Source organism: Ovis canadensis, chromosome 24 (genome assembly GCF_042477335.2).
Source record: "Ovis canadensis isolate MfBH-ARS-UI-01 breed Bighorn chromosome 24, ARS-UI_OviCan_v2, whole genome shotgun sequence".
In the NCBI taxonomy this organism is placed as follows: Eukaryota; Metazoa; Chordata; class Mammalia; order Artiodactyla; family Bovidae; genus Ovis; species Ovis canadensis.
This window is the reverse complement of record NC_091268.1, coordinates 44,573,644-44,596,350: the sequence shown is the minus strand read 5'-3', so window position 1 is coordinate 44,596,350 and position 22,707 is coordinate 44,573,644. Positions and strand designations below refer to the sequence as shown.

The 22,707-nt window shown below is 42.5% G+C and overlaps 1 protein-coding gene across 1 annotated transcript in view; it reads left to right on the top strand.

Annotated features, from left to right (window-relative positions):
• Positions 1–22,707, top strand: part of GALNT17 (polypeptide N-acetylgalactosaminyltransferase 17) — a 428,403-nt gene that overhangs the window by 152,641 nt on the left and 253,055 nt on the right. The window contains exon 2 of the mRNA XM_069570961.1: positions 15,675–15,858. Within this exon, the coding sequence (XP_069427062.1) occupies positions 15,675–15,858 (184 nt within the window). The remainder of the gene's footprint in view (positions 1–15,674; positions 15,859–22,707) is intronic.

Sequence of the window (22,707 nt, the reverse complement as noted above, 5' to 3'; positions counted from 1 at the left end):
GTTGCTGATGAGGTCTTATCTCCAAAGTCTTCTCTATGAAGTGGGAATAATATTACCTGTCTCATCCTTTTTTAGAAACTCTATTTTGTTGAGGTGTAACTGACATGTGACATTATATTAGTTTCAGGTGTACAGCATAGTGATTCACTACATGTATACATTGTGCAATGATCATTCTTTTTTATGACTAAAAAACATTCCATTTTATGGATGCACCACATTTTCTTTATTCAGTTGGTGATGGATATGTGAGCTGTTTCTTCTTTGGCACTGTTGTAAATAATGCTGCTGTGAGCATTTGTGCGCAAGCGCTCATGGGAGAAATGTTTTTATTTCTCGAGAGTATACATCTAAGAGTGGGGTGGCTGGGTCATATGGTATCTCTGTGTTAACCTTTGAGGAACTGTTGAACTATTTTCAAAAATAGCCACATGATGGTACTTTCCAACCAGTGATATACAAGAACGTCCTTTCACTTGGAATATATTTCTTTATATTCCTCCATTTGGCAAGAATAACAGAAACAGAGCCAAAAGTCAAGAATGGGGAGAATGATAACTAAGAAATGACGAAACGAAACCATGGATCAATGCTATTTGGGTTTCTAATCTAAGGCAGGTGTGGGCGGGTGGGTGGGTGTGGCCTGAGACAACAGATACTGTCTCAAGGCGGTGAGCCTTGAGAATGTCCAGCTGCTCCCACCTAGTGGAGCTCCAGGGACCGCAGTCAGGGACCAGTCCTGCCCATTCTGTCCTCACTCTGGTTCTGATCCACAGCATCCTCCTGGGCCCCAGACGGCCTGTGAGGCTCTTGGCTTCCCTTGGTTTCTGCCCTGGTTCCAGCCGCAGACACAGCAGAAAGGCTAGTTACTCGGCAGAGATCCTGCTGCAGAGCTGGACGCAGCGCTTCTGCCCAAGGCTGGTTGACCGTGTTACTTGATAAGGGGCTGGCTTCAAGTAACCCCCACCAAGTCCTGGGGCAGGAATTTGGGGTGCGGTCCTAGGGGAGATCCTACATGTGGTCATATAACAATAACTTCAGTGATCTCTCTTTTTCTCTGTCTTTTCTTTTGGGCCATGGCATGGCATGTGGGATCTCAGTTTCTGGATGGAACCCACGCCCCCTACATTGGAAGTGTGGAGTCTTAACCACTGGACCACCAGGGATGTCCATTTCTCTCTCTCGAACACTCAGAGCCTCCATTTCTTATCCTGTAAAGAAGGAATAAAGAGTATAAGCTCATTTGACAGACACACCAAGAGGATAGCATAGCGCTTGGCAGACAGCAGGGGCTCAAGCAGTTGAGGAGACCAAGACCAACAGTGCAAGCACATTTTAAGCCTCTACTGATGTCACAGCCACTAGTCCCTTTTTGGCATAAGCAAGTCTTATGATCAAGCTTAGAGTTAAGGGTGGGGAAGTACGCTCTGCCCAGCCAGATGGTCAGGCTTAATGTTAATGAGGTGGGATGGGTACTCCTCCCAGGGGTGTGGGGGGCAGAGAGTCTATATTTGTTGAACAAAAGTCCAAGGTACTACCTTGGGGATGTGCTTAAAGGAGAAGAGAAAAAAAATTCCCTTATAAGTAAATGGAATCTTGTCATAGGGTCTTTTTGTGAGAAACTGGATGTGTTTTTCAAACTTGTGGTGCTTCTGAATAGCATAGGTATCTTATTTTAAAGTTGAGAATAGGTATCTTATTTTAAAGTTCTAATAGTTTATTAGGAATGATGGTGGTGGTGGTGATGGTGGTAAGGTGATAGTGACGGTAGTGATGGACGTGATGGTGGGGTGTGTGTGTGTTTGTGTATGTTGAAAGATCGTGATACTGATAATTTTGGTGGGTGAAGGAAGTAGCGATGTTTTCCTAGGGTGGTTCATTCTTGTTTGTCTTACTCTTCCTTATTGTTGCCTGAATTCATAATTTACTTTCTCTGATATGAACACAGTGTCATGTGGATCTACACGTATGCTATTTTAAAATTATATGCTTTTTGCAGAATTTGGTAAAGGTTAGTGTTGCTAACCTTTCTCCTCTCTCTCTCCTCTTTAACCCCCTTGCTAGGAATATAATCCTAGGTGGGCTCGGGGCATGAGAAGGGAGGAGAGGAATTTCCTCTGAAAGCCATCAGACCCGACAGGTGCTGAGCGAATGTGGCAGGTGGCCTGGACTGCAGAGTCTTGTGTGCATTTGATGCCAGCAGATTTCTTAGGTTGTGGCAGAGGGCTTTCTTCAATTCAGCATGTTTCCTAAGCAGCCCTGGGTCAGCTTTATTTTCCTTTTGTGTAGTTTTGTAAGTGATGTGCGGCTAAGTGACACAGTTAACCTGTGAAGCCAGGGTCTTTCATCCATCTGCTCTGAGCAATCCTGACAATTGCCAAACTTTTCTTTATTTTGTTAGAAATACTCTTTTCACTTCCACACTCAGACAGATGCATCAGCCAGAGCCTGGGCCAGGCCAAAGACTTTTATTTATCACCTCCACACACAGGGGGTTGTTTATGCCAATGTTTGCTTGGCATCGAGAATGGGATTCAGGACTTTTTGATCCTTTTCATCGCAGTGGCATGAAATCTGAGAGTGCATTTCATTAATGCATGCTTGGCAGCCTGGTATACAGAAACCCGGATCTGTATCCACCCCTTGCCACTTTAAGTGACCTAAAGAACATTCTTCATCCTCATTGGGCCTCCCTTCTCCTATATGATGACTGTGGACGGGGCTATTCTTAGGCTCAAATTAAATGATCTTTGTAGAAAGATTCCAGGAAGTCTAAAGTTCATAATATGTATAAGACATGTCATTTTGAATAAAACTGCAGTTTGAAAATTTATAGACAGTTTGTTCCAAAGGGACTTCAAGCAAATAACAGTGATTCATATCCCTTGGAACTGTAAAGGCTGCATGAGCAGTTTGGATAATGGGCAGAAATGTACTTCCAGGATTCTGGCTCCGGGGGTGGGGAGCACATGTTGAGAGACTTATTAGTCATCGCTTTGTCTTCTGGGACAGAATCCAGCAGTGGATGGCCATCTGTTATGGAATGAAAGTGTGTGTTCCCCCCACCCCTCCAGTTCATATGTTGTGACCCTAACCCCCCAATGTGATGATGTTAGGAGGTGGAGACTTTTGGAATTAAATAGGGTTAGATGAGATCATGGTTAGATAGCATCACTGACTCAGTGGACATGAACTTGAGAAAACTATAGGAGATAGTGGAGACAAGGAAGCCTGGCGCGCTGCAGTCCATGGGGTTGCAAAGAGTCAGACACAACTTAGAAACTGTACAATGACAATGAACAAGATGAGATCATGGGTTGGGTCCCCCGATGGAATTAATACCCTTATAAGAAGAAGAAAGGACACACGGTTCGCTCCTCCTCTGTCATGTGAGGACACAGCAAGAAAGTGGCTGTCTGCAGGCCCTCACCAAGGACCCAGCATGCTGGCCCCTTAATGTTGAACTTCCCAGCCTCTGGATTCTGACAGATGTCTGTTATTTAAACTAGTGGTCCTCAGTCTTTGTGGCACCAGGGACCAGCTTCATGGGAGACATTTTTTCCATGGACCTGGTTGAGGGGATGATTTCCGGCTGATTCAAGTGCATTACATTTATCATGCACTCTATTTCTATTTTTATTACGCCAGCTCCACCTCGGATCATCAGGCATTAGATCCCAGAGGTTTCAGTTCAGTTCAGTTCAGTTGCTCAGTCGTGTCCAACTCTTTGCGACCCCATGAATTGCTGCACGCCAGGCCTCCCTGTCCATCACCAATTCCTGGAGTTCACTCAGACTCACGTCCATCAAGTCAGTGATGCCATCCAGCCATCTCATCTTCTGTCGTCCCCTTCTCCTCCTGCCCCCAATCTCTGCCAGCGTCAAAGTCTTTTCCAATGAGTCAACTCTTCGCATGAGGTGGCCAAAGTACTGGAGTTTCAGCTTTAGCATCATTCCTTCCAAAGAACACCCAGGGCTGATCTCCTTCAGAATGGACTGGTTGGATCTCCTTGCAGTCCAAGGGACTCTCACGAGCCTTTTCCAACACCACAGTTCAAAAGCATCAATTCTTTGGGGCTCAGCCTTCTTCACAGTCCAACTCTCACATCCATACATGACCACAGGAAAAACCATAGCCTTGACTAGACGGACCTTAGTCGGCAAAGTAATGTCTCTGCTTTTTAATATGCTGTCTAGGTTGATCATAACTTTTCTTCCAAGGAGTAAGCATCTTTTAATTTCATGGCTGCAGTCACCATCTGCAGTGATTTTGGAGCCCCCCAAAAATAAAGTCTGACACTGTTTCCCCATCTATTTCCCATGAAGTGATAGGACCAGATGCCATGATCTTCGTTTTCTGAATTTGAGCTTTAAGCCAACTTTTTCACTTTCCTCTTTGACTTTCATCAAGAGGCTTTTTAGTTCCTCTTCACTTTCTGCCATAAGGGTGGTATCATCTGCATATCTGAGGTTATTGATATTTCTCCTGGCAGTCTTCATTCCAGCTTGTGTTTCTACCAGTCCAGCATTTCTCATGATGTACTCTGCATAGAATTTAAATAAGCAGGGTGACAATATACAGCCTTGACGGACTCCTTTTCCGATTTGGAACCAGTCTGTTGTTCCATGTCCAGTTCTAACCGTTGCTTCCTGACCTGCATATAGATTTCTCAAGAGGAAGGTCAGGTGGTCTGGTATTCCCATCTCTCCCAGAATTTTCCACAGTTTCTTGTGATCCACACAGTCAAAGGCTTTGGCATAGTCAATAAAGCAGAAATAGATGTTTTTCTGGAACTCTCTTGCTTTTTCGATGATCCAGCGGATGTTGGCAATTTGATCTCTGGTTCCTCTGCCTTTTCTAAAACCAGCTTGAACATTAGGAAGTTCACGGTTCACGTATTGCTGAAGCCTGGCTTGGAGAATTTTGAGCATTGCTTTACTAGCGTGTGAGATGAGTGCAGTTGTGCGATAGGACCCCTGATTTAAGCCACTTAGTCTTTAGTATTTTGTTATAGTAGCCCAAGGAGACTAAGTATCAGGGAAGTTTTGAAAACATGGTTGTATAAAGGTGGTTGAAGGAATGTATACGTTTAGTCTGGACAAAAATGAAGACAGGTCGTGATAATGCCTTGAAATATTTGAAAATTACATGGAAGTGTAATTATCGCATGACAGGTGTAGAAGAGAGAAGTAGGACCACTGAATAGAAGAAGCCGAGCTACACATCTCTTAAAAATTCAATTGATTTAAACCAGAAATAAAACAAAAACAATTCACCTATTTCTTCTACCCCCTACCTTCTGCCTCTGGCAACCACCAGTCAGTTCTCTGCATCAGTGAGCTTGATAAGTGTGTATTTGTAGATTTCGGTCTACGGCCATACCACCCTGAATAGACTTGATTTCCATCTGTAGATTTCAGGCATGATAGAGATCATATGCTATTTGTCTTTCTCTGTCTGACTTATTTCGTTTAGCATAATGCCCTCAAGGTCCCTTCACGTTGTTTTAAATTGCAAGATTTCATTCTTTTTTTATGGCTGACTAATACCCCATTACGGAGAAGGCAATGGCACCCCACTCCAGTACTCTTGCCTGGAAAATCTCATGGGCGGAATAGCCTGGTGGGCTGCAGTCCATGGGGTCGCAAAGAGTCGGACAGGACTGAGCGACTTCACTTTCACTTTTCACTTTCATGCACTGGAGAAGGAAATGGCAACCTGCTCCAGAGTTCTTGCCTGGAGAATCCCAGGGTTGGGGGAGCCTAGTGGGCTGCCTTCTATGGGGTTGCACAGAGTCAGACATGACTGAAGTGGCTTAGCAGCAGCAGCAATACCCCATTATGTGTATGTATTGTATATATACCACAGCTTCTTTATCCATTCTTCCTTTGATGGACACTTAGGCTGTTTCCATATCTTGGCTATTGGCAATAATGCTGCAATGAACAGGATGGTGCAGTTAGCTTTTCAAGGTATTGTTTTCATTTTCTTCAGCTAGATACCCAGAGACGGAATTGCCAAATCATATGGTAGCTCTGTTTTTAATTTTTTTGTGGAATCTCTGTACTGTTTTTTTGTAGTGGTCACACCAATTCACATTCCCACCAGCAGTGAACATGAGTTCCTTTTTCCCTACACCATTCTAGTCTTTTTGATAACAGCCACTGTGACAGGTGTGAGGTGACCTCTCATTGTGGTTTTGATTTGCATTTCCCTGGTGGCAAATGATGTAGGCCCTCTTTTCATGTACAGTAAGTCCCCTACCTACACACCTTCAAATTGTGAACTTCTAGAGATGTGGCTGACTGTGCATTCCATCAGTGTCAGGTGTGAGTGACATTGCAGCTTGCCTTCCATTTCCTATTACTGACAGTCCTTCAGGTTTACGGTCTCTCACCCACCTTCCTCCTCCAGTCAGTAACTCCTCATGCTTGTTCACTCAATGCCAGCCCCTGTATGCCAGCTGTTGTACTACCATACTTTTCAAGGTACTGTACTATAAGATTTAAAGTGAAAATGAAAGTGAAGTCGCTCAGTCGTGTCTGACTCTTTGCGACCCTATGGACTGTAGCTCACCAGGCTCCTCCATCCATGGAATTTTCTAGGCAAGGGTACTGGAGTGGGTTGCCATTTCCTTCTCCAGGGGATCTTCCCAACCCAGGGATCGAACCCAGGTCTCCCGCATTTCGGGCAGACTCTGCCATCTGAGTCACCAGGGGATCCCATAAGATTTAAAATGTATCCTTTATTTTTTGTGTTTGTTTTTTAATGTACTACTTGTGTGAAAAGTATTATAAACCTATTACAGTACAGTACTATACAGCTGATTGTGTTAGTTGGATACCTAGGCTAACTTTGCTGGACTGACAAAATGCGCTCTCAGAACAGAACTGGTTTGTGTGTAGGGGACTTAACGGTATTTGTCTTAGAGGATGATTTATTCATTTCTCTTCCATCAGGAAGCAACTGATGTAACTGAACTCCTAAGCCTTCATTGAAGATATTAAGACTAACATAACCTTTGGACATCATGTCTGGGAAGCACTGAGCATACAGGACAGAAAATGTCAAAATCAGCATAAGAATGCAGATGTCAACAGATGTCAAGATCATCATACTAGTATATGAACTGGGGAATCAATAATGATTTGACATCAGTCCATGAAGCAGTGTTTACCCATTTCCAACAGACATGTCTCCAGGAGATTTCTGTATCAACACTAGAACCTGGTCATATATTTGGGCAGCCCAGCTGCACTTACTCATTTATTCACTTGCTTTTTGGTTATCTGTCCATTCATTCATGTGTATAGCATACATGAGGTGCATGTATGTGCGAGGCTGTAAGACGCAGAGATGTCTTCCTGTGAACAGGAAGCCTGTGTCCTTGTAAGTGAACAGCTGAGGACACCTGTAACAGGATGGGAGTAAGGGTGTGGTTGAGATTTCTTACCAAGGAGCGGCATCTGATTTTCTGGCCTGGGTAGTTCTCTGCAAGGGTTTGCAGGGTTGTATAGAATAACAAGGGTGACTGCCAAAGGCACTGAGGGGCAGTGGCTCTGTAGAAGCCTCAGAAGAGGGTGGGCCAGCTAAAAGGAGGCAGCAGAGAAGGAAGTGGAATCTGAGGCTGGGCAGGGAATCAGCTAGTGAGTGACTTTGTATATTGCATGAGAATTTTTGGAATTTTTCCCCCGTAGGCAGCAGGAATGCACTAATGAATTTTAAGCAAGCAGTGGTCAGCTGTGTTTGTTAGAAAGCTCACTTTGCAAGACATGGGGTTATGTGTTGACTGCAGTAACTCAAGGAAGACATGACATGTGCCTTTGAATCTGGTTGGTGACAAAAGGGATGCAGGGAAGGAACAGAGTCCCAAGATAAGGGAGGGACTGCCCCGGTGGTTCAGTGGTTAGATTTCTTCTTCCGGTGTTGGGCTGTGAGTTCGATCCCTGGTTGGGAGCTGGGACCCACATGGCTCGTAGCCAAAATACCAAGGCACAGAACCCACGTACCCCATAGCCAAAATACCAAGGCAGAGAACAGAAGCAGTGTTGTGGCAAATTCAATAAAAACTTTAAAAATGGTCTACATCAAAAAAAAATCTTAAAGAAAAAACTGCCACAAACAAACAAAAAATAATTCAAAGATATGTGAGAACTAGCACCAGGGGCAATTTGAGAAATGAATTTGAAATATTATAGTTAGATAGATAGATATAGCAGACATTTATATAGTTAGCATGTATGTTTAACATTAATAGTATACATATATATATATATACACACACACATAATTAAAGTCCTGAGATAATGCTTTGTGTCTAATGAAAATTTGTCTGTAAAACTAACAGTTGTATACAAAAATGGTGCTTCCACTCTCTTTCGTCAGTATTTCTAGACAAGCTTTTCTTTTCCATTGATCTGCCTGTCATTTTTTGTTTCATCATCTCACTGTCCTTTTAAAAGTTAATTTTTATTGCAGTGTATTTGATTTACAATGGTGTAATTAGTTTCAGGTGTACAGTAAAGTGAATCAGTTACAATGTACCTATATCCACTGTTTCTTAGATTCCTTTTCCATATAGGTAATTACAAGTATTCAGTAGAGTATACAGTAGGTCCTTATTCATTACCTGTTTTATACATCGTAGTGTGTATGATGGCTCAGCTGGTGCAGAATTTGCCTGCAATGAGGGAAACCTGGGTTTGATCCCTGGGTAGAGCAGATCCCCTGGAGAAGGGAACAGTCACTCATTCCAATATTCTGGCCTGGAGAAGTCCATGGACTGTATAGTCCATGGGGTCGCAAAAAGCTGGACATGACCGAGCGACTTTCACAATATATCAATCCCTCTCCCAATTTATCCCTCCCCCCATCTTCCTGCTTGGTAACCGTAAGTTTAGTTTCTACATCGAGGACTCTTATTTCTGGTTTTGTAAATAAATTCATTGTATCAGGTTTTCAGATTCCACACGTGAGTAATATCATGTATTTGTCCATTTAGCTTCACTGAGTATAATCTCTGAGTTCATCCATGTCACTGCAAATGATATTATTTCTTTTTATGACCAAGTAATATTGCATTACACATCCACATGCACACATGCGTATATATTATCTTAGTTATTAGAGCTTTTCATAATTAAATAATAAATTTAATAATTTAGTCTGCACACATTTATCACGTATCCCGTCTGTCTCTGTGGTCACATTGGCTTCCTCGAGCCACGAGTGGTCCCCTCACTCTCCCAAGAGTACATGGAATCCCAAGAATAAATCTGGAATTATTGCTCACTACTTATGGCTTATGGCTGCAACTTCCTGATTTGTCTGTATGTTTTGTCAGTTTTTCAAATGCTTTAGCATCATGTGGAATCTCCCTGGGACTCTGTGATCTTCAGGAGGCATTAGGGCCTCTGTCAAGACCACCCCCCACCAACACATGCTTGCCCTCTGGAAGAAGGCCATGCAACATGCTAGGCTCTTTGGCTGTGTGTGTGTGGGGGCGGGGTGGGGGGGGTGGGGGGGTTCACTGACACTAGGCTGTGGCTGCCAAGATGAAGAGGAGCTTTATGAGTTGACAAGGCACCAGACTGCATTGTGTTTTCATCTCTGTCCTGGAGTTTGTGTGTCTGTTGTGAGTCCTGATTTCCGAAAGAATAATGCTGGTTATCTGTAAACTCATCAGTTTAAACTGTAACCCTGGAGAAAATGATGGCCTTAGTTATATGGAGGGAGGTGGGGAGGCAGCTGGGAGTGGATTTACAACCTGGGTTCTTTACTTTTTGCTGCCACTATGGAGCCTTTGTAGCTTGGGCCAACCGAACATAGAAGTGAGCAGAGTGATTTACTCTTGCTGGAGGGTTATCAAATTATCAAGCCAGGGCACCTCGGGATTTCTGGGCTTCGTGTGAGATGAATGAAGTCGCTCCCTCATCCACATGAGGTATCCTCAGAAATTTGGTGTTGACTACATTAAAAAGGAATTTCTAAAATTCCAAAAGTGGAGGTTATTTTTATTAATGTTTGGAAAATTGGATGGCTATTTGAGAGAGAGAGAGAGATACAGTTTAGAGCCTTACCTCTCTGCATCTATGTAATATTTCCTCCTAGTCACCACATCACTTGAATTATTATTGCTTTATTTCTTAACTTAATATTGGATAAGGCACCCCCCTTTTTCTTTTTAAACAAAATGTCCAAGTGTTATCACCTCTGTGTTCTTCTGGGTTAATTTTAGAACCTTTTGTTCTGTTTCAGAAAAAGATTCTATTTGGAATTACATTAGATCCATACATTAAAAAGAAGTAATGATATCTTTGTAACATTCCATCTTCTAAGTAAAAATACATCTCTCTGCTGTTTATGTGTGTTTTATTTCATCCATTTAATGAAATCTCATAGTTTTCCTCCTATTGTTTAGAGTTCTAAGTGCATTGTAATATTTGTTGCTTCTACAAATAGAATTTTTTACATTTTAGATTCTGGTTGGTTACAGCCAGAAAACAAAATACCACCCTAGAAGTTCTTATGTCACTGGCTTGTCCATCTCTAAGGTCACCAGGGCCCTTTTCTCTGCCAAACCAAATGGCCTTTTCCAGGCTTGATTTCCCTGTGACATTCATCAGTGTGAACTCTCTTTTTCTTTATGAATATAAATGTAATATGCAGTCTTGATCCCTCTTCTCTGCTCCTAGTAGATGTCTTCCCCTCCCTCCGCCCCGTGTATTTAATTTTCTGTCTTGACATCACTTTATAATAGATGGCTCCAATTTCAGTCTCCAGATCTCATTTCTACTCATCCATATGCTCAACCATTTGGGGTTTTTTTTTTTTTTTTTTTTTGGACTTTTTGTTGTTGTTGATGTTGTTGTTGTTAGTTGTTGCTATTGTTGTTAGTTGTTGCATACAAGATCTTTAGTTGTTGCATTCAAACTATTAGTTGCAGCATGTGGGATCTAGTTCCCTAACCAGGAATTGAGCCCAGGCCCCCTGTATTGGAAGCATAGAATCTTAGCCACTGGACCACCAGGAAAGTCCCTCTTAAGAACTTTCTACCGGTCAGGCACTAGGGTGACCACATGCCTGCCCTTAAAGAGAGTATCTAGTTGTGGTACCATGGGGGAAGTCTTCCTGTGGGTGTGAGTAAGATGCTGTGTCTGTCAGTATCCCAGCCAGAAACAAGTGGCACACCCAGAAGGGCTGACTGAAGAGATTTTAGCAAAACATTTACAAAGATTTGGGAAGAGTTAAGGGAAATCAGCAAGGCGTGGCCAGGCATGGTGTATGACTCCAGGGCTAGCAACAGAAGGGAAGCAGTTGCCATGCCAACGCCTGAAGGCTCCGGAAGAGAGCGTGGTTAACAGAACATGGGATTGGCTCTAACCCTAGGCTAACCGTCGGAGATGCCTGTCTGAACACGACTGTGCCACAGAAGAACGCAGTCTCCACCAAACCACAGCTGGGTGGGAGGGAGCTGGGGGCCAAACACCCCAGCCTCTCTCTCTTCTCGACCATCAGTCTTCTCAAGGTAGCTCCTGGTGGTTAAGCCCAACCCAAAGCCAGAAGTCTTAAGGAACGCTTGATACTGACCATATAAGTCTTATCTTCTGGGGCATGAAGCAGAGAAACAGGGTGGAGAGAAACACGAAGAATATTCAGTAAAGGTGCTAGGGGACGGCTGACCTTAATTTGTTCTTTCTTCCTCACCTTCAACTTCTTGCCAATACCGTCCCTTGGCTTTGCAGTCTTCGGCTCCAGTAACTCAGGAGGCAGCGCCTAAGGGACAAGAAGGCAATGCCAAGTCCTCTCTAATCTGATCCCACGCACCCACCCCATTCTCTTCCTTCCTTCCCCTCTTTCTTCTTTTTGTCAATTGTGGCCTCCATGCCTACAAGTTCACATCCATCTGCTGTGGCTACAGTTGCTTCTGGCCAAAAAGCACAAGGCACTTTCAGAAAAGAAAGTTCCCTGGGTGCATGGAGTCATCCCAACTTGCCCTCGTGACATCTCTCCCCAGCCAAGTAAAGACCAACCTGAGTCTTGTTGATAAACTTGAACTTATATTTGTTGTTGCCATCCATTTCCGGGGCCTGCTAAGTAAGCACATTAAAATGCCAGTGAACATTTTTGCTGCTTTGTTGAACCTTTCTGGCAGATTCAATTGGGGGGAAAATGGGAGCACATGGACCACAAAATATATAATTCGTAGTTGTCACATTGCACTCTGGAGAATGATCTTTTTTTGAGACTGCTACGTGGGTACCTTTCATGATGGAAGAAATAATGCCTCAAAAAGGGGAAAAAAAGTCTCACTGGGAGGTTTCATTCCCTAAGTGTCCTTGGTGGGATTAGCCTGCATTCCTAGTCTTAATTCCTATGCCCTTTTGTAATAAATTCCCTCCCTGGCTCCTCTGCCTGTACTGGAAAGTCTGCCTATGGAAGGGTGCTGGGCAAACAGCTGAGACACATTGTATCTTTGAGGTGGCATTTAATGACTGGGGAATGGAAGATATCTCTTTAGACTGGACAAAAGAGGTACTGTATAGCCAAGGAGAGAAAAAGGAGTCCACAGATGAAATAAGCGGAAGAATCCGATGTTTTCCATGAAAGCCGTTGAGTTATATTGGAGGTCAATTCTGTCCCATTGGCCAGCCTCCCTCCTTGACCTTTGGGTTCCATGCTGGCCAGAAATCCACAGAGGACCGAGGTTGTGGCTTTCAAAAAAAAGCTGCAAATATTGGGCAAGGAAAGGGAAACCCAGGATGAGTGAGTGAAAGTGCACGAAACAAGAAGCAAAACCCGCAGAGTATCATCTCTTTTTCATCTTTTAAAATTATGTCATATTCTGTAATCATATATATTGGGCTTCCCGGGTGAATTTAGTGGTAAAGAACCTGTCTGCCAGTGCTGCAGACATAAGAGAAGTGGGTTTGGTCCCTGGGTTGGGACGATCCCGTGGGGGAGGGCATGGCAACCCACTCCAGTATTGTTGCCTGGAGAATTCCAGGACAGAGGAGCCCGGTGGGGTACAGTCCATGGGGCCGCAAAGAGTCGGACATGACTGAGCGGCTAACACAACAAGACTCATGTAGGGGTTCTGACCACATTTAAGGTAGGTTAGTCTGAGCTATGCTCTTCAGTAGGTTAGATGTTTCAAATGCATTTTTGACCTAGGATATTTTCAATTTATGATGGATTTATCAGGATGTAACTCTTTTGTAAACTGAGGAAGTTCTGTATTTCGTTTTTATTGCTAGATATTATCACATTGTCTGAATAAACCACATTTTGTTTTATTCATTTGTCAGGTGATAGACACTTAACTAGTATGAATAATGCTTCTCTGAACATTTGTGTACAAGTTTTTGTGTGGGCATATCTTTCCATTTTTCTTGGGTATATACCTAAAAATGGAATTGCTGGGTCATGTGGTACAACTATACTTAGCATTTTGAAGAACTTCCAAGCTGTTTAACAAAGTAAGTGCACCATTTTACATTTCCACCAGCAATGTCCTTTCATGGGTGATTTAAAAATTCAACACAGGTGTCTGTCCTTGACATTTGAAGAGTTTTTGTAGATTTTGGAGCACAGCAGAGGTGATGTTATTGGAATGGTTGGTGCACAATGATGTGGAATGAGAGGTTAAAGACCAGGAAGCAGAAAGTGTTGGAGTAATCCAGTTCTCAGTTGACAGTTCCTCTGTTTGGATGGTGACAGGCAGAATAGATGTCAGGGTTCCTGAGGAACACAGTGGACAGCGGAAAAGATTCTTAGGTAGAAAAATGATGTCCACTTGAGATCAACCCCGAGGTGCCTGCTTAAGCTTTGCTTTTTTATTTTGTTTCACAGAAAATGAATTAGTAGTTTCAGAGGAGTGAGGAAGAGACTACAGGTCTTTCCATTATGGGGTGGCAGACCATCATGTGACCAGAGCAGACTTACTGGTCTTTAACTTGCTTGAGAATGCTTTCCTGGGAGGTCAGCATCCACCTAGGCTCTGTGGGCTGCCCATCATGAAAGCTGAGGATGCTGTTGACATCTCTGGTCCATGGTCTTCCTACCAGTGGCAGCAGTGGGACTTTTGTGGACAAAGTGTGTGTGTGTGTGTGCGTACGCGTGTGTGCATGTGAGCACACCTGAGGGTGGACAGGGAAGCTTGAACATTTGAAACAGTGAAAGTGAATAAGAGCCCTTCACAACAAAAGTTTTCAAGCAAAGAAATAAACCTCCTGTAACTGTAGGATTTAAAAATTACCCATCAAGCTGTTTATCGTATAAATGGAACAATAGGTATAAAGCTGCCACCATCCCCGGAACCTGCAATTGCTCAGTGAAGCTTGTTACCGAGGCCTCCTACTCTACTTGGCATGGTTGTCACCCTTATGGGCTTTTCTTCTCTGTGATTTATTCTCAAACACTTTTGTATTTCCTTTTGCCATTTAGATGAGATTTAAATAAAACCATTAGGTATAGAACAGTGTTAGACGGTTACACACTTTAAACTCATGATAAAATCAATCTGTATATTATTCTCTTCAAATGAAGCAAAAACACCTGCTGTCTGGCAGTTCCTTATTACTGACTGTTCTTATTCTGCATTGTTACCGGGCATCTCCTGGAATATCTAGCCTTGTGGTAATTGCTCATGAAGACAGGAAATTGGGCAGGGATGACAGGCCCTGTTCTGCCCATTTTTGGTCCGCATGTGTCCTGCTTTTGGCAGTCTCTCCCTTTTAGAGACCCCATCCTGGTACCCGATCCACCCTAGTTCCCAAAAAGAAGGAGAGGTGCTTCCTGAACGTGACCAGCCTTAACCCCACACCTCAGACTTCCTTTGTTGTTGTTGTTGAGTTGCTCAGTCATGTCAGACTCTCTGCAACCCCATGAACTATAACACACCAGGCTTCCCTATCCTTCAGTATCTCCTTGAGCTTGCTCAAACTCATGTCCATTGAGTCAGTGATGCCATCCCACCTTCTCATCCTCTGTCGCCCCCTTCTCCTCCTGCCCTCAGTCTTTCCCAGCATCAGGGTCTTTTCCAGTGAGTGAGCTGTTCACATCAGGTGGCCCAAGTATCGGAGCTTCACCTTCAGCATCAGTCCTTCCAATGAATAGTCAGGGTTGATTTCCTTTAGGATGGACTGGTTTGATCTCCTTGCTGTCCAAGAGTCTTCTCCAACACCACAGTGTCAAAGTGTTGATACTTTGGTGCTCAGCCTTCTTTATGGTCCAGCTCTCACATCCATACACGACTACTGGAAAAACCATAGCTTTGACTATACGGACCTTTGTCATTGCTTTGACTTTCCTCTTAATCTAATTTTTAATTATTTTTTCTAGTCTGTATTCAATTTTTACAGTATTGGTTCCATTTTTTGGTGTGTTTTTTTTTCCCCCAAGGCACATGGGGTATTAGGTCCATAATCAGGGATCAAACCCTTGTCCCCTGCAATGGAAGGTGAAGTCTCGACCCGTGGCTACCAGGGAAGTCCCGTTCCTCTCAGTTTAAATGTTCTCAGGGCATATTCCCAATATTGATAAGTGGAGGACATAATCTTTTCTGCGACGGGTAATGTTAAAATTTCCACTGAAGCTGTATTTTAGCCTGAGTAACATATCCTGGTATGGTGGTTTTCAACTAACTCTTTTTTTTCCCCTCTGTCTTTTTCTAGGTTTATCCAAATCCCTTGGGCTCATTGAAGGTTATGGTGGGCGGGGCAAAGGAGGCCTTCCTGCCACCCTTTCCCCTGCTGAAGAAGAAAAAGCCAAGGGACCCCATGAGAAGTATGGCTACAATTCCTACCTCAGTGAAAAAATTTCACTGGATCGTTCCATTCCGGATTATCGTCCCACCAAGTAAGTTCTGATTCGATTGCTCAGAGGAGTTGGTTTATAGTGTAAACGCGTGTCTATGACATTATCTCCTGCTGTTTGTAACTAGTAGAGAAGCTTTTATCTCATGAGTCTCCTCTGTAATCAATAAATGAAGTTTCCCAGGTGGCTCAGTGGTGATGAATCTGCCTGCCAGTGCAGATGTAGGTACCACCCCTGTTGGGAAGATCCCTTGGAGAAAGAAATGACAACCCCGTCCAGTATCTTACCTGGAAATCCTGTGGACAGAGGAGCCTGCTGGGCTAAAGTCCATGGAGTCACAAAGAGTTGGCCACAACTAAGCGCATATACACACAAACAAAATCAGTAAATAGTGCTATTGATATAAAAATAAAGCTAAGTAAATTTTTAAATTTTAATACAAATAGTACAGAAACATAATCCAAAAAATTCTTAAGTAAAAAAAAAAAAACTACCATGACCTCATGACCTAGAGGCAGTGACTGGTAAAATCTTAGCATCTTGTCCTGAGTCTATTTTTCTATGCAGATTATGAAACTATATTTCTTGTATCCTTTTTTCATGCAACATTATTTCACAAGCATTTTCTGGTGTTATTAGTTATGATCATTGTTTCAATTGTTGTAAATTTAGGTTTTTTTCTAATTTTCTTTATTATAAATAACACTGATGAATATCTCCCCTTTCAAGTCTTTATGTACGTTGATATATTTATTTTCATTTAAAAAAATTTTATTTTACTTATTTGTTTTTGGCTGCGCTGGGTCTGCATTACTGCTCGTGGACTTTCTCTAGTTGCAGCCAGCCGGGCCTGCTGTTCATTGTGGTACCCAGGCTTCTCATTCTGGCGGCTTCTCTTTTTGTGGAGCAAGGGCTCCAGCGCGTGGGCTTCAGTAGTTGTGACGCACGGGCTTAGTTGCTCTGCAACACGTGGGGTTTTCCTGGACCAGGGATGGAACCTGTGTCGCCTGCACTGGCAGACGGATTCTTATCCACTGCGCCATCAGGGAAGTCCAGACATTTGCTTTCTTAATCCACACTTCTTTTTTTTTTTAATATATATATATGTATTTATTTATTTATTTTAAATTTAAATTTATTTATTTTAATTGGAGGCTAATTACTTTACAATATTGTATTGGTTTTGCCATAATCAACAGGAATCCGCCACGGGTGTACACGTGTTCCCCATCCTGAGCCCCCCTCCCACCTCCCTCCCCGAACCATCCGTCTGGGTCATCTACACGTCTAATGGTATAATCCTTAGATCACCTTGTGGGAATACTTTTGGAGGCTCTGGATACACAGAGAGATGTTTTCCTCCAGAAACTTTATAGCAATTTCTGCTGCTATTAGAATTTTACCTGACCCTTCCCAAACTAGCATTTCAGTAATGCTTTTCCTAGCTGGTAGATGAGAAAGTACATCCTATGATTGTTTCAACATGTAATTTTTGTGCGAGAGTCTTACCTTTGAAACAGTTCGTTTGCCTTGTGGTTGGTTTATGAGAGGTCTTTGTTCTGTTCTCTCAGATTTAAGAATTACTTGTTTTCTCCTTGGGAAAGAGAGAAGAGAGATTGGTGGGAAAATCAAGATGCTGGGGGAAATAATCCTATTTTCTAGTCAGTAGTCCTCTTGGCTTCTCAAACAGATGCTTCAGCTTCTGTTAGATTTGTGCTGTCTCTCTTTTTTCATTTAGAGTGTGCCCTTGCTTAGACTAGATTATTTCTTTTTCAAATAGATTTTGTACAAATCAGTTAAGTATCCTGGTTACTGAGAAAAATAGATTCAAGATAAAGAAAATTATCTTAAATGGATTTAAAATTGCAGCATTAGCTGAGAAACCTGTTAAATCTCTCTCTCTGCCTCATAAGCATATCTTCATTTCGAATCACTAGGAAAACATACATCACCCCTGTTGCAAGCTATTTTGTGTTCCTGGACTTTTGCTTTGAAAAACATCTGGCTGTTTTCATTTCCTGGTGCTCTCTGATTAGCCTTTCTTATTTGGACGTTGGCAAATAAACACAGCCGTATTTTTTGTACTCCTTTGAGAATGAAGATGCTTCTAACATGGAGCTTAGTGGAAACGGGTCAGTTGAACGGTATCAGTGAGCACCTATTATGTGCCAGATGGTTTTCCCCACACTGGAGGCAGGACTTTGGATAAGATGGTCCTTGCCTGCTTACTTCTTGTCTAGGGAGGGAGATACCTGTACAAGTAGATTAATTCAGCACACTGTGATCTATATGGGTGTGTCAGGCCAGAGACATACACAATATGTACAGGGAAGATCTAGGCAGGTTTCCCAATGGAGATGATATCTGACCTTAATCTTGAAGGTCCATGAAGGATTGGAAGATTATAGAGAGGAGACAGATAAAGACAAGTAAGTAGGGGAACATCAAGAGCAGAGCTGGGGGTGCAGATAAAAACATGGCTCACCCAGGGAGGAATGTAGAGCTCTGCAGTGCTCTTCAGTGTGGCCTGGTGGCTTGAATATACCCCTTAGATCTGGTCCCTCAAGGCAGTTTCTTAGATGATAGTAAAGGACTAGAGTGCATGGCAGCCTATAAGGGACAAAAACAGGTTAGGCTCTCACAGCAGGGAAGTTCAGTTCAGTTCAGTCGCTTAGTTGTATCCGACTCTTTGCGACCCCTTGGACTGCAGCACGCCAGGCCTCCCTGTCCATCACCAACTCCTGGAGTTCACCCAAACTCATGTCCATTGAGTTGGTAATGCCATCCAACCATCTCATCCTTTGTTGTCCCCTTCTCCGCCTGCCCTCAATCTTTCCCATCATCAGGGTCTTTTCAAATGAGTCAGCTCTTCGCATCAGCTGGCCAAAGTACAGTTTCAGCTTCAACATCAGTCCTCCCAATGAACACCCAGGACTGGTCTCCTTTAGGATGGATTGGTTTTATCTCCTTGCAGTCCAGGGGACTCTCAAGAGTCTTCTCCAACACCACAGTTCAAAAGCATCAATTCTTCGGCGCTCAGCTTTCTTCACAGTCCAACTCTCACATCCATACATGACCACTGGAAAAACCATAGCCTTGACTAGATGGACCTTTGTTGGCAAAGTAATGTCTCTGCTTTTTAATATGCTGTCTAGGTTGGTCATAACTTTCCTTCCAAGGAGTAAGTGCCTTTTAATTTCATAGCTGCAGTCACCATCTGCAGTGATTTGGGAGCCCCCCAAAATAAAGTCTCTCACTGTTTCCCCATCTATTTCCCATGAAGTGATGAGACCAGATGCCATGATCTTGGTTTTCTGAATGTTGAGCTTTAAGCCAACTTTTTCACTCTCCTCTTTCACTTTCATCAAGAGGCTCTTTAGTTCTTCTTCACTTTCTGCCATAAGGGTGGTGTCATCTGCATATCTGAGGTTATTGATATTTCTCCTGGCAATCTTGATTCCAGCTTGTGCTTCAAAAAGCAAGAGAATTCCAGAAAAGCATCTATTTCTGCTTTATTGAGTATGCCAAAGCCTTTGACTGTGTGGATCACAATAAACTGTGGAAAATTCTGAAAGAGATGGGTATACCAGACCACCTGACGTGCCTGTTGAGAAATCTGTATGCAGGTCAGGAAGCAACAGTTAGAACTGGACATGGAACAACAGACTGGTTCCAAATAGGAAAAGGAGTACATCAAGGCTGTATATTGTCATCCTGCTTATTTAACTCATATGCAGAGTACATCATGAGAAATGCTGGGCTGGCAAGGAAGAAACACCCACAAAGATTTGGAAGATGGAAAGAGGGTGAATGAATGGTAGCTAACAGAGCAAACTGTATGAGGCTGAGACCCATCCTTCTAGTGTGATGGGAAGCAGTGGGGAGGGCAGAATGATACAGCCTGATCACACCTCAGAAACCAGAGACTTAGGAACTGGAGATTCTGGGTCCTTCTGATGACTGAAAGGAGATTTAAATAGAAGGATTACAGTTATATCCCCAAATCCTTTCCTCAGATTTACACAGCCAGAGACTGCCCTTTGCTATCTGGTGGAATATGGGAGGTTTATTTTCTGGAGAAGATGAATGCTGGGCTTTAGTTCATAAGATGACAGAGGATGCAGGTCAAGAAGCAACAGTTAGAACCAGATATGGAAAAACAGACTGGTTCCGAATTGGGAAGGGAGTATGTCAAGGCCGTGTATTGTCAGCCTGCTTATTTAACTTATATGCAGAGTACATCATGCGAAATGCTGGGCTGGATGAAGCACAAGCTGGAATCAAGATTGCCAGGAGAAATATCAATAATCTCAGATATGCAGATGACACCACCCTTATGGCAGAAAGCAAAGAGGAGCAAAAGACCCTCTTGATGAAAGTGAAAGAGGAGAGTGACAAAGTTGACTTAAAACTCAACATTCAGAAAACTAAGATCATGGCATCTGGTCCCATCACTTCATGGCAAATAGATGGGGAAACAATGGAAATAGTGAGAAACTTTATTTTGGGGGGGCTCCAAAATCAATGCAGATGGTGACTGCAGCCTTGAAATTAAAAGACGTGTGCTCCTTGGAAGAAAAGCTATGACCAACCTAGAGAGCATATTATAAGACAGAGACATTACTTTGCCAACAAAGGTCCATCTAGTCAAAGCTATTGTTTTTCCAATAGTCACGTATGGATGTGATAGTTGGACTATAAAGAAAGCTGAGTGCAGAAGAATTGATGCTTTTTTGAACTGTGGTGTTGGAGAAGACTCTTGAGAGTCCCTTAGACTGCAAGGAGATCCAACCAGTCCATCTTAAAGGATATCAATCAGTCCTGGGTGTTCACTGGAAGGACTGATGTTGAAGCTGAAACTCCAGTACTTTGGCCATCTGATGCGAAGATCCGACTCATTTGAAAAGACCCTGATGCTGGGAACGATTGAGGGCAGGCGGAGAAGGGGACGACAGAGGATGAGATAGTTGGATGGCATCACTGACTCAAGGACATGAATTTGAGCAAGTTCTGGGAGTTGGTGATGGACAGGGAGGCCTGGTGTGCTGCAGTCCATGGGATCTCAGAGTCAGACATGACTGAGCGACTGAACTGACCTGATGACAGAGGATAGGGCTGTATACTACGTGAGGACACCCTTGGCATCGTTACCTCTGCAAGTGTTTACACTCCTGGAACCTGGTGGGCTGCCGTCTATGGGGTCTCACAGAGTTGGACACGACTGAAGTGACTTAGCAGCAGCAGCAGTCAAGAGTCAGAAAAAGCCACTCTGAGGAAGAAGCCATCCAACCTAAGAAAAGCAGTAGATCCAGAAGTTCCCTTCCATCCCCGAAATAGCTGGGTTCTGCTCATTAAACGTTAGTAAGGCTCCATCCATCTACCTAGACCTGTCTTACTCTAAAATCAGAAAGGAGAACCAGGATCTGTAGACATTTCAGGAGAATATTATATAGGACCCTGATGACAACAACTGCGATAGAAAAGGCATTTGGAGGAAAGAGACTAAGAACAAACTTTAAAACTATAATTAATGTCTTAATTCATGAAGTGTTTTATTTTATTCACAAAACAAAAATCAAGTGCTATGTTCAAGTAATAATCAGAGAAAAATAGAGATCTTGGAAGTTAAAAATAAGATAGAAATAAATAGTTCAATGAAAGGTTAGGTAAATAAATTATTGTGGTGATATAAATTATTGTGGTGATCCCATCACAGTTTATACAAATATCGAATCAATATGTTAAACACCTGAAACATACAATGTTGGTCATCATGCTGTGCATTCCATCCCTACGACTCACTTGTATTATTCTGGAGTTCGTGCTTTTTGACTCTTCATCGGTCACTACTCAGGCCCCCTCACCTCTGGCAACTATGATCGTTTTTTTTGTTTGTAAAGAGCCTGCATACAAGTGAGATCTTACAGCATTTCTCTGCTGACCCACTTCACTTAGCATAATGCCCTTAAAGTCTATTCATATCATTGCAATTGAGATTTCATTCTTTTTATGGCTGAATATTATGTTATATATATATGTATCACATTTTCTTTATCCATTCATCCATCGATGGACACTTTGTTTCCATATTATGGCTTTTGTAAATAATGCTGCAGTGAATGTAGAGAGGGCAAATATATTTTTTGAATTAGTGGGTTTTTTTAAATGTGTAAATACCCAGAAATGGAATTGCTAGATCATATGTTAGTTCTATTTTTAATTTTTTGAGGAAATTCCACACTGCTTTCTAAAGTGGCTATACCAATTTTCATATCTAGCACAGGACACAAGGGTTCCCTTTTGTCCACATCCTCACCAACACTTGTTATTTCTAGTTCTTTTGTTGTTATTGTTAATTGCCACTCTGGAATACCAGGTGTGATATCTCATTGTAGTATAAGAAAATGAAATCTTCATGGTCAGAAACAGAAAGTCAATTGAAAATGCCTAAAATTTAAACATCCGGAAATAGTAGCATAATGATTGCTATTTAGAAACGTTGAGATTACAGAAATGGGATGAGGCTGTGTACATCTTGTTTTAATAAAATAAAAGTTTCGGGACTTGCCTAGCAGTCCAGTGGTTAAGACTGCCTTCCAATACAGGGGTCGTGGTTTCTATCCCTGGTAGGGGAGCTAGGATCCCACATGTCTCATGGCCAAAAAACTGAAACATAAAAAGAAACAATATTGTAACAAATTCATTAAAGACTTTAAAAATGGTCTGCATCAAAAAAAATCTTAAAAAAATTTTTTTATAAATAAAATTTTAATGAAGCAATTAATGTAAATCTATACCAAATATTAAGGGCAAGATTAGGAAGGGTGAAAGTGTGATAGAAGAAAGAGGAGAACTGTGTTGAAGGACATGACCACCTCTGCCTTTTTAGAA